This window comes from Oncorhynchus mykiss, chromosome 1, assembly GCF_057628025.1.
Source record: "Oncorhynchus mykiss isolate SJ-2025 chromosome 1, ASM5762802v1, whole genome shotgun sequence".
Classification (NCBI taxonomy): domain Eukaryota; kingdom Metazoa; phylum Chordata; class Actinopteri; order Salmoniformes; family Salmonidae; genus Oncorhynchus; species Oncorhynchus mykiss.
The window spans coordinates 18,617,802-18,629,594 of NC_143022.1; the positions used below are offsets into that span (position 1 = coordinate 18,617,802).

Genomic DNA, 11,793 nt, shown 5'->3' on the forward strand with positions numbered 1-11,793 from the left:
CTACAGTTTCGACATTTATCAGAATGTATTTTTTGGGCTCTACTGTTCATGCTAAATGTATTGAATTGAGACTACATAATGTTTAGTCTAAGACTAGATGCCCTCCCATGGCTACGCCCCTGCCCAGTCATGTGGAATGCATAGATTGGGGCCTAATGCATTTATTTCAATTGACTGATTTCCATATGATCTGTAATTCCGTAAAATCGTCAATTGTTTACGTTACTGTTCAGTATACATACAGAATAATAAGAACTGCTCTGAAACAACGTTGTCCAGCTAGTGTTTGGTTACACATCCATACTGCAATATGATAACCCAGTAATGAAACTGAAGGTATACAAAAAATATCTCCTTATGTTGATACATTTCCATTCACAGTCGATGGCAGTGTACGTGGTGACATCTGACGTCTCTGTGTTACAACATTTCCCACCATGCACCAGGAGAGCGTTTTTCAACAGCAGAGAAACCGATGTTGAAAGACCACTGCCACAGCGTTGGCTACTGCCGAGGAGGCAGTTGGACACATGAGTATTCGGAAGATCCTCTCTCTGGAGACAGTTATTCATTGCAAAATACATGAATACACCTGGACAAAAAATAAAGCCCCATAGAATATGGGGCTTTATTTACTAACACATCTTCCAAAAGGCCTGTGAGTGTCTAAGTCACCCACCCGTCTTTTCGGAGGATTCCTCGCCCTCGTCTACTGTACTGATCCGCACCACTGCCAGGCAATGACATCGGCTACGGCAACTCCGCAGGAGATGAGAGACCGGCTGATGCAGGCCATCGATGGCCAAAGCAATGTGAGTTAACTAGTTAACTTTTCCACAAATTTTAAGTGTCTGTGCCCACAATTGCAATGGTCCCCTATTGTGATTGTCTTATGACTAACGTCGACAGCGTACATTAGCTAACTACAGTAACGTTAGCTGTAAGCCTGGTAGCTAGGTAGATCTAAGAGTTTGTTGTTAAGCTAAGTAAATACTAGATACTAAGCTAGTTAATTAGCTGTGTAGTAACTAGCTAAACACACTGGACTCTGGACTGACCCCCAGCATGTTGATAGCTTCGTATAAACAATACCGCGGTGTTGCTGGTAATGAACCATTCATGTAAACTCGCGAGATCAGGAGCCTTGTGAGGCTAGTATGTTGACATATTCGGTTCTCAACCAATAGTATAAATCAATCATTATTCTCAACCGTTATTATACCTCAGCGTTTTCAACCTGTCTCAGTTATTCTAATAAGATCTAATAACTATCTGCTTACCTGTCATTTAGCACAGCTAGCTAGTTAGTTTTGATTTCAAAACTTAATGTTAGCTAACTAGCAAGCAAGCTAACTACACTGAACAAAAATATGAACGCAACATGTAAATTGTTGGTCCCATGTTTCATGAGCTGAAACAAAAGATCACAGAAATGCTCAATACCCACAACGCGTATTTCTCTCAAATTTGTTAGTGAACATTTCTTCTTTGCCAAGATAATCCATCCACTTGACAGGTGTGGCATAGGGTTTAATGAATTTATTTAAATTGACAGATTTCCTCATATGAACTGTAACTCAGTAAAATCAATTAAATTGTTGCATGTTGCGTTTTTATTTTTGTTTAGTATATTTAAAGATGCAAACAGTACCGTTGCCTATGACTATTGTAGCTAACCAGAGATAAAAACTGCGACTTTACTGGAGTTTAGTCCGCCACCCCTTTACTGATTTTAAGTTAGGACCAAGTAGACTGACGAGTGTGGACATTCAGCTAACTGCTTACTAGGCACTGTAGCTAGCTAACTAAAAGGAAGAATGACCTGACCACTCTTAACCTAGCACCAACGTCAGCAATGTCTTTGGTAATTAGCTACCTATAGCATTCACACATACAGTCAGTGATTAGGCCTATTACCCAGTAAAGAGAATTTGACAGACAAGAATGTTTTAAATTGAAAGCGCACTAAACATATTCAGCACAGCCAGACTTGGATCAGTTTGTAGTGTAGACTTAGTATGGGTGCCATCAGTCAAAGGCCCAACTACTTATGCTATTTGATATTAACAAAGTGTTCCCTTGAAAGAAATGTCTGAGGTAACCAAATGTGTTGTTGAAGTGACAACACACTGCAAGGACGCTTGCCAAGTCTGTTGGTCAAGACTTGTGGGCCTACCTATCATAGGCATTAGTACTGAGCAATTTAGTGATTTTTAAAGTCGGTTTGATTATCAAAAATATATATATTTTTTTAAGTCCTACATTTCAGTTAACATATATTTTTTTTTACATGCATTATGAAATGATGACTGTAAAATGATAAGAGCTTTTTAATGTAAATTCCAAAGCCAAAAATAGTTAACATTCAATTGCCAAAAAATCAAAATATTCCATTGTCTCTCAGGTCCACATAGACAAATAGGAAATGACTATGAAATATTGAAAAATTTCAGTTGTGTATATTTCGTTTTTATTTAATTTGATTATTTTTCATTCCTTAAAGTAATCTCATCTCTGCTCAGGCAGAAGCAGACAGCCAGACAACCATCTAACATTACTCTGTTCTCCCCATACTGTACTGTCTTTAGTCATCCTATTTAGCTAGGCTAGCCTGCCTAAGTACTGTATGCTGCAGAGCTGTCAGATGATCATTTTACTAGTTAAAAAAAAAACATAAGGCATACTTTCAACAGTGGTGTAAATTAATAGTTAAGTAGATTTTTTGGGTATCTGTACTTTACTATTTATTTTAACTTTTGACGACTTTATTTCACTACATTCCTAAAGAAAATGATGTACTTTTTACTCCATACATTTTCCCAGACACCCAAAAATACTCGTTACATTTTGAATGCTTAGCAGGACAGTAAAATGGTCAATTCACAAACTTACAAAGAACACGTCTCTACTGGCTCTGGTCTGTCGGACTCACTAAACACAAATTCTTAATATGTAAATGATGCTGGAGTGTGGCCATGGCTAGCCGTAAATTTAAAAACTCATTGTGCTGTCTGGTTTGCTTAATATAAGGAATTTGCAATGATTTATACTTTTACTTTTGATACTCAAGTATACTTCAAACCAAATACTTTTACTCAAGTAGTATTTTACTGGGTGAATCACTTTTACTTGTCATTTTCTATTAAAGTACTTTTACTTTTACTCGAGTATGATAATTGGGTACTTTTTCCACCACTGACTTTCACAAACTGTCTCTATCCGTCTCTCTCGTAGTGGTGTTGTGTACATTCCGCTCTCATGCGGCGGTGTTTGCGGTCTGTGTGTATTTTACACTTTTACGCCTGCTACGTTAGGGAGCTACTTTGATCCGGAAAATAACAGCCGCAATGGATTATGACCATTGTAGTTAATTACCACGTTTATGCTCTGAACTAGGTTGAATATTTGCTTCAGGAAAACTACAACTCTCAGCCCAGCGTCCCAATATCTTAACTTAATTTCTCTCATGAATGAGAATGGGGTCATGGCTAGAAGGGATCCAGCTTTAATAAAATGAACATCAGATTTGACATTTCGCAGCAGGTTAGGAAAATTAGGTTAAGGTTGGGAAAAGGCTTAGGGTTAGCTAAAATTTCAACATTTGACATTACTTTGACCAGTGGTGGAAAAAGTACCCAAATCAAATTTTATTGGTCACATACACATGGTAAGCAGATGTTAATGCGAGTTTAGCTAAATGCTTGTCCCAATTGTCATACTTGAGTAAAGGTACCTTAATACCTTAATAGAAAATGACTCAAGTAAAAGTGAAAGTTACCCAGTAAAATAGTGTTTTGTTTGAAATATACTTAAGTATCAAAAGTAAATGTAATTATTAAAATATACTTAAGTATGAAAAGTGAAGTAAAAGTGTAAATAATTTCAAATTCCTTATATTAAGCAAACCAGCGGGCACCATTTTCTTGTTTTTTAAATTTACAGATAGCCAGGGGCACAATGCAACACCAAGACATAATTTACAAAGCATTTGTGTATAGTGAGTCCGCAACATCAGGGGCAGTAGATGACCAAGGATGTTCTCTTGATAAGTGTGTGAATTGGACCATTTTCCTGTCCTGTTAAGCACTCAAAATGTAAGGAGTACTTTTAGCTGTCAGAGAAAATGTATGGAGTAAAAAGTACATACTTTTGCTTCACTACATTCTTAAAGAAAATAAAGTTGTCAAAAATAAAAATGTAAAGTACAGATATCATAACAAAATTACTTAAGTAGTACTTGAAAGTATTTTTACTTAAGTACTTTACACCACTGACTTTGATAAAAGCTGGAATCTTTCTAGCCATGTCTGAGAAATGGTGTGATAGGCCCCTCCCAAAATGATTTGTTTAATAACTGAAACCCCCCCTGAAATGTCATTTATTCACTCAGCACTAATAGGCATACACTGCTGAAAATAACCTTTCTCTGCCAAGGCTTACAGCATAATATTAATTGAGCCAATTCAGAGCTGAGATTTGATTTGGGTTGTTATATATATTGTGTGTGTAAACAGTTTTAGTTGAACATATCTTGCACAAAACCCCCTTATTGTTGAGTCAAGTTTTTGGAATATGAATAAATCTAGCCAGTCAGATTTAGTGGATTGGTTAGGTTTAGCCTAATGCTCCTTACTGGTATGACTAGAATGGCTAACATTTGCATGTGTTTTCTCAGTTTTGTCATCTCAAACTTGAAACTGCTATCGGTTTACATCCCCGGTACAGGTGCACATCTGAAAGTCCATTCAAATTTAGCCATATGCTTTTGTCCTCCACATTTTACAGGGGAAATCGCTGTGGGGTGCTAATCTGAATAACAGCCATTTGTATTTGATGATCAACAACACTAAATTCATCATCAGTGAGATTTCTGTTAAACAGAGATGGCTACACCATGGAAATCTTGATAGACTACTAGCTGCTGACAGACTACTATTTGCATTGTACAAGTGGTTGAAGCTGTGTAGGCTAATGTTTGGGGGGGTGACATTTTATGCGAGGCTAGTAGGCCTTAACATCAGTATCTAACTACTCCTGTATATTGTTTTTTGAGATGAAAAACATGAAAACTAAACAAAATGTCAGACGGAGGGGAGCTACCAAGAAGCTAGCCAGAGAGAGACTCATGATATGAATAACTTAGTTAAAGATATTGTAGTCCTGCTGCTGCCTGCAGACATGACTTGTTGGCGAACATGTTATTTGTTTTCATATGGTCTCTGCCCACAGGTCAGTAGCTGACTGTCAACCTCTATACATCCATTGATCTGGGGAATGATCCGTTAGGCCTCATCAATTAAAAAAATATATATATATTTTAAGGAACTCCGTCTGGCTTGCAACTTACTCTAGAAAGTTGTAATAGTAGAATGCACGAGGTGCCATTTCGAAATGAGGTAGTGCATCATCAGTTTTCCTCTTGTCATTTTAGTCGAGTACCCCGAACAGTACATGTTTTTATTGTAAGCCTGGACAAGCACACCTGATTTAACTTGACAACTAATCATCAAACCCTTAATGAGTTGAATGAGGTGTGTTTGTCAAGGGCGACAACGAAACTGTACTTTTGTGGGTACTCGTGGACCAGGGTTGGGAAACACTGCCTTAGATGGCTATTTATAACTTATCAGAAATGTCCAGATCAACTAGCCCATGTCAGGTAACGTTTTTTAACTAGGTGTTTTATCCCAAAGATTTTGTAGTAATGTTCAAGTCACTCAAATATCACATGAATACACATTACACTTGGCAATATGTATAGAATTCCAAGAACATGAGCTTTAAAACTGCTAAATGTTCTCTGCACCCCATGACAATGTGTAGAATTGTAGGAAATAAGCTTTAAACCTGCAACATTTTCTCTCCGCCAACAAGAGGGGTGTGAACAGTTCTTGTGCCCATAGATATAGAAGTGGTGTGCACGTGCAGGGGGATGCGGGATGTTCCCCAATGGTGGAAGGGGGGAATTGAGTGAAAAAGTTTGTAAACACCTGATCTAAGCCACCGACTCTATGGATATCAGTGTGTGGTTTTGAATCCAATGATTCAATGATTTGTTATATACACTCAAAGCTCTTTATTTACAAATATCCAAATGCCTCATCTGTCTTTGTAAATAGTAATTGAGGGTTTTCCTATGGACATTTTCTGTATTTCTTTATTATGAATAGTTTTAACATGATTTGATGTTTACTTTCCAGCAGATCTGCAACATGGTGGCTGTAATGGAAGTCATTTCCTATTTGGAGAAATATCCCATCACCAAGGAAGCACTTGAGGTAGGATACACTAGGGGTAAATATCCATAATAATATTATGTCAGCTCTTGGAAATAGATGTTGTGAAGATGGGGTTTGTACTAAAGAAAACTTCCTGTTCTTCCTCAAGGAAACCCGCCTTGGCAAGCTGATCAACGACGTAAGGAAAAAGACGAAGGATGAGGATCTCGCCAAGCGTGCAAAGAAGCTCCTGCGCACATGGCAGAAGCTAATTGAGCCTGGGCAGAGTGAGGCACTATCCAAGGGGCATATGGGTCCGCCAGGCGTTGCCAACGGTGGTATGCATCTCTGCCGGATGGACGTCTCCCCTCCAGCTGCTATCCCGCCTTCAGGTAAAATGGTTCCGGAGCTCAAGAGTAGAAATGACTTCAACAACCGTTACTCCCCCAAAGCGGAAAAGTCAGGCAACCGAAAACGGAAGGGGGAACAGAGGGACAGGCAGCACATACCAATGAAAATGTCCAAAATAACCGCCTATGAAAGAACACACAACTCACGACTGCCAACAAATGGAATTGGAGCCAGTCCTGAGGCTTTTACGGACACATGTGGTCCACATCTTAAATCAGACAAGGATGGTGCTGAGCATCTTGACATCGACAGGCTCAACAATATCCCTGTCAATGCTGTCAAACCTCACCCTAGCTCACCGGGAGTACCCAAACCTCCGAGCACTTCCACATTGCTCAAAACGGCTGTTTTGCAACAGCATGGCAAAATGGACCTGGCTGTCTCAGGAGGGGGGCTGCATCAGCCCAAACACCCTCGAAGCAACTCATATAGTCCCAGAAGTACAAAACAGGATGCGGTAGTTAAACTGTCTATGACCAAATCAACGACGCTACTGAGCCCTGCTCGGAGCCCCAGGATCATGGACAGCTCTGGACTGGGGCCCTCTCCTTTGCGTTCTCCACACCTTTTAACTCCATGTATGCAGGGTTCCCTCACTGTTGGGCCTCTGCCTACAGAGTCTGTCCTTCATTGGGACGGACCGGCAGACGTGGACCAACGCCTTCAACAAAGCACCAGGAGACCTGACTCTCTGCACTCCAAAGCCTCGTCCCACAGCGAGGTGAAGGCAGAGAGTGATGGTTCTGTCACTAGCACAGAGAGAAAGAGGAGAAAGAAATACAGGTCCAGAGACTATACAGTGAACTTGAGTGGGCAGCCCACGGAAGAGACCACAATGCCATGTAGGTTAAAAGACCGTAGACTTACGTTTGACCCTGTAACAGGGCAGATCAAACCCTCAACCCTCAAAGAGTCTTACCCGGAATGGGAGGCTACAGTGACTCCGGTCACACCAGAACTTCCTCGGACAGAACTGCTCAAGCAGAACCATTGTGCACAGAATAGCCCTGTTACTCCCAGTCCGTTTCAACAGACCAACTGGAAAGAGCTGTCAAGGAATGAAATCATCCAGTCCTACCTTAACCGTCAAAGCAACGTGCTCACATTGTCTGGGGCTCAAACCTCGGGGGCACACTTTTTCATGTCTGAGTACTTGAAACAAGAGGGACATCATATCAAAGAGGGCAGAAAAAAACACATGCTGGTACCAAATATCCCTGATACGGACTTACCAGGGTTGAGCCGAGCGGTCACAAACGAGGATCTCAACAGAATACACAAGGAGCACTGGCCTGGGGTGAATGGTTGCTATGACACCAAGGACAACTGGTATGAATGGACAGATTGCATTTCCTTAGACTCACATGGGGATGATGGCAAGCTGAATATCCTGCCATATGTCTGCCTAGACTGAGTTTAATGAGCTGTGGCTTCAAGAGGGAAAAATGGCACCTTCCTTGGCTGAGTGCAAAAAGGCAATTATCAATGGAAGAACCTGCTCACTCCTTTGCAGAGGTGGTGTAAGAGAGGCCTTGCTAATTGTGCTGCTCCCATAAAAAGCAAACGTTGATCAGTGTTCGATGGGAGAGAGCTCAGCTGTAGCATCACTGAAGTTCTTTGAGTGGAATGGGTCCATACATTGTCTGCCAAATGCTAAGAGTTTAAGGTGCCCAGTAACTTCAAGTATGGAACCTGTTTGGCATGTACATGCTGGCAAAGAGAATGAAACGTGTGGTTATATCATGTATGCATTTATTTATCTCTTACATAAAATAAAATTATACACTTCACTTATTCAATCAGTTCTGCTTGTCAGATAAGGTAAAACTGTGTTCTGCATATTTTCTCACAAAAATTGTTTGCAGTAGCAACATTCCATACCACCATACAACTAGAACGGTTCTTGCACCAACACTAACATCTTAATATACAGGGAAACTATCTGCAAAATGACACATTATGGAAATGTGCGAGTTAATAGCATTTTCTTTAGCTTTTCCTTTTTTCCTGTTTCTAGGTAGTAAAATATGAATTCTAATGGCAAAGCAGATGATGCTACAACATGCAACTATGAGGAAAAACAGAAAAATAAAATGTTTATGCTGGAAATATACTTGTTCCCATTCCTTTATATTGTTTGCCTTATGGAAAACAATGTTTCCTCAAACGGAGCCTTAGTGAATGTACAGAAATTTGCCTTTTTGTGTTCAGGAATGCAGAGGAGAACACATTTGCTACTTAGTCCTTTTTAAATGGCCACGTTGATACAGTATGTGTTAATAAAAAATAAAAAAGCATATCGTGAGTGTCTTTCTCCCTTTCATGTGGAAAGCCGTTTGGGTCTTTGCGTGTCAAAAAAAGCTTGTTGACCAATCAGGACCTGAATATGACTGCACGTCACATACTTTAATGCGTTCCTAATTTTTTTATGTAGTGATTACACTCACACTTGTATTTCATTTGTCACAACTATTTATAGATACGTATGCTATGTTGCCGGTAATGTTGTCTCGCGCACCTACAGTGCTGGTCATTAAAAAAAAAGCTAGCTAGCTCATGGATGCAAACAATGTTCATCCCCAAAAACATAGCAAAACAACAACTGTTTCAGTAGCTATAGCGAGGTGTCATATAAAATAACCCTAATTTATAAGACCGTTATTTGATTAATGGTCGTCGGACACATCTATGTGAAGTTAGCCACAATAGTGGACTTTGCGGTTAGCCTTCAAAATAAAAGTACATAATTGACTGTGATGCAAATTAATACAAATAGTAGAATTATGCCATAATTGAATAGATCAGGCTAAACGAGGTTGGAATGTGTAAGGATTTAGGATTAATGCATTTTAAACCCACTACCATATTACTTAAGATTGAATTGTTTGAACAACAGCTGCTTTGTCTTTGTGTGTGTGTGTGTGTGTGTGTGTGTGACAAGAACTGAGTAACATGGTGTGACTTGCATGTTGCAAAGCGGTGTACTGTTTGCTACATTTGCCTTGCCTGTCTGTGTGTGACAATATTGAGCACATGGTGTGACTTGCTGCATGTTACAAAGTTGTGGTAATCGGGTATAGGGAGGGGTGGTCATCACAAGGTTTAACTGAGATGGAAAAATACTGAACAACACAATAGCAGGAACTGAGCAACTGTTACAACTAGGGTGTGATACCAGAACAGTGAGAATCTATACATCGACAGAGGGTGGACTCCAAGAAGCGCCAAGAAGCTAGGACTAGTCTGAGAGCCTGCGATAGGCTGAGCAAGTCTAAACCACGCTCAGCCTCTACTAGTATAAGAACAGCTGTTTACGTACATCCTGTCAGTTCTCTGTTTGCCCTGCGAGGTGGGACAGAGAGCCTGTATATACGAAAATTGCATTTACCATTTATTGCTTGAATTTAATTAAAGATAATTAACGACAGATTCTGACTTTTATTCTTCCTGATACCGGATTCGAAAGACGCAGCCTCTAACAAATGTTATATAAAATCAACAAAATACTATTTGTTAATCTGACAAAAATGTTGAAATCACACTGGATGTATTTTACTTTAGAATTGCATTGGGTGCATACTTCACTATGCAGCCTTGCCTATGGATTATGGATCAATGACTTTTATTTTGAAGACAAACCGCACGTTCCACTATTGTGACTAATCCTAATTGTGTCTAGCTTCACAACACAACCCTGTCCGGTTGAGTCCCACTAGCCAGATGAAGCTAGCTGGCTGCTTATATCGTTAGCTTTGGGCAAAAGGGTTAAGGTAGCTGGATAGCTATTTATTTTCATGAACCTAAGTTCAGTTCCAATTGGCGAACAACAAGTGCCTACCTAGCTAATACTTACAAGGATTCCTAAATCATTGTTAAGAATAATGAAAATTACTGCAGTTTCTACTGGTCATAGTTTTCTGGCTGGTTGTATTGGTGCTAGCTAGGTACCAAGCTAAAGCTAGTTATCCCAAACACCGCTTCCCAATAATTTCAATGGAAGGAAAGCGGTGGGAGGTGGTGAAAAAGTTGAACTTTACCCAACTTTATGCAAATCACCAGAGACGACCACTGGGCGATGACCAATCATATTGAGTGGTTCCCATGACGAATTTGACGCTATGCGTCCCAAGGCTAGAGACGTTCTTCAGCAAAGATGGCTGACAAAAATACTAGGACGGAAGCAAATGTAAGTGATTAAAACGTTAACGAATCATCCAAAAAAATGTAGTTGACAGTAATATGTTAGTTAATGTAGAGAAACGATTATGCATTTTTTTTAAATCATAAAGTTAATTTACGAAAATCGCGATTTAGCAATCTAGCTGACTAGCTAACATTAGCCAGCTAGCTTTATTATTATTATTTTTTATTTAACCTTTATTTAACCAGGTAGGCAAGTTGAGAACAAGTCTCCTTATGTTGTGACATGAGTATGAAATTATGGTTGTTTGTTTTAGGGACTCCTGAAACAACCAGCAAACCAGGCTGTCGTCTTGTGAAACAGTGGATGTAAAGAATCTAGTAGCTAGCTAAAGCATTTACTGCAAATTTAATGTAAAATTTGTTCAGCTTGCCTTGCTGATATTTGCCATGCAATGGAGATAGCTAGCTACGTTCTTGCTTATTGTGCAGTGGAGGATAAAAAAAATACCTGTATATGCCTATGGATGTGTAGCTAGCTATCTAGCCGATCTGTGTATGGACCCAAACGTTTGGTATACATATTTGTTCAGAACCAAGCTATCATAGCCAGTTGTATTAACTTCAAAACAGTCAATGACATTAATGATGCCTAAGGATTCAGTAGAATATAACTTTGTGCCAAGGATGCAAGTCGTATATACATGTAGTTATTACCATGCATGAGATCCCCACATTGTAGCCTGTATATTTAATATATTCAATGATCATGTACTCTACCTTGGCAAATAAAGGTGCAGTTCAGGTATGAATGTCTGATTATTTTTCAGTCATATCCAATACCAGGAGATGAAATTCCAGTCTATGAATGATGCGTGTCTGTATGTATGTATTACAATTACACACTTCAACAGTGTTTACCAATCTTGGTTCTGGGAAATCAATGGTTACACATTGTAACTAAGACTAGAAACAGGATTTAACTAGTTAAAGGCTGATTTGTAACTTGTAAATACTCTAAAAC

General features: G+C 39.4%; 1 protein-coding gene and 1 long non-coding RNA gene across 3 annotated transcripts; both read left to right on the forward strand.

The window, feature by feature from the left end:
• Positions 1-437: 437 nt before the first annotated feature.
• LOC110494277 (mediator of RNA polymerase II transcription subunit 26) lies at positions 438-10,055 on the forward strand. Of its 2 annotated transcripts, none has more exons than XM_021569333.3 (3): positions 438-812; positions 6,204-6,278; positions 6,388-10,055. In XM_021569333.3, exons 1-3 carry the CDS (start codon positions 741-743, stop codon positions 8,041-8,043), a joined length of 1,803 nt encoding a protein of 600 aa, XP_021425008.3. In that variant the 5' UTR covers positions 438-740; the 3' UTR covers positions 8,044-10,055. The 2 variants fall into 2 exon arrangements, with proteins under 2 accessions (XP_021425008.3, XP_021424930.3); XM_021569255.3 differs by having other exon boundaries at positions 445-812; positions 6,201-6,278.
• Positions 10,056-10,331: 276 nt separating this feature from the next.
• On the forward strand, positions 10,332-11,577 carry LOC149985423 (uncharacterized). Its single transcript, XR_016485353.1, has 2 exons — positions 10,332-10,815; positions 11,087-11,577. It is a non-coding gene; the product is annotated as an uncharacterized LOC149985423 (long non-coding RNA).
• Positions 11,578-11,793: the final 216 nt, after the last annotated feature.

Excerpts from the sequence above, each read along its gene's own strand:
- LOC110494277 (XM_021569255.3), top strand. The coding sequence starts at position 741 with ATGACATCGGCTACGGCAACTCCGCAGGAGATGAGAGACCGGCTGATG. Across the intron at positions 813-6,200 it reads CCATCGATGGCCAAAGCAAT|CAGATCTGCAACATGGTGGC; the intron begins GTGAGTTAACTA and ends TTTACTTTCCAG. Across the intron at positions 6,279-6,387 it reads TCACCAAGGAAGCACTTGAG|GAAACCCGCCTTGGCAAGCT; the intron begins GTAGGATACACT and ends TTCTTCCTCAAG.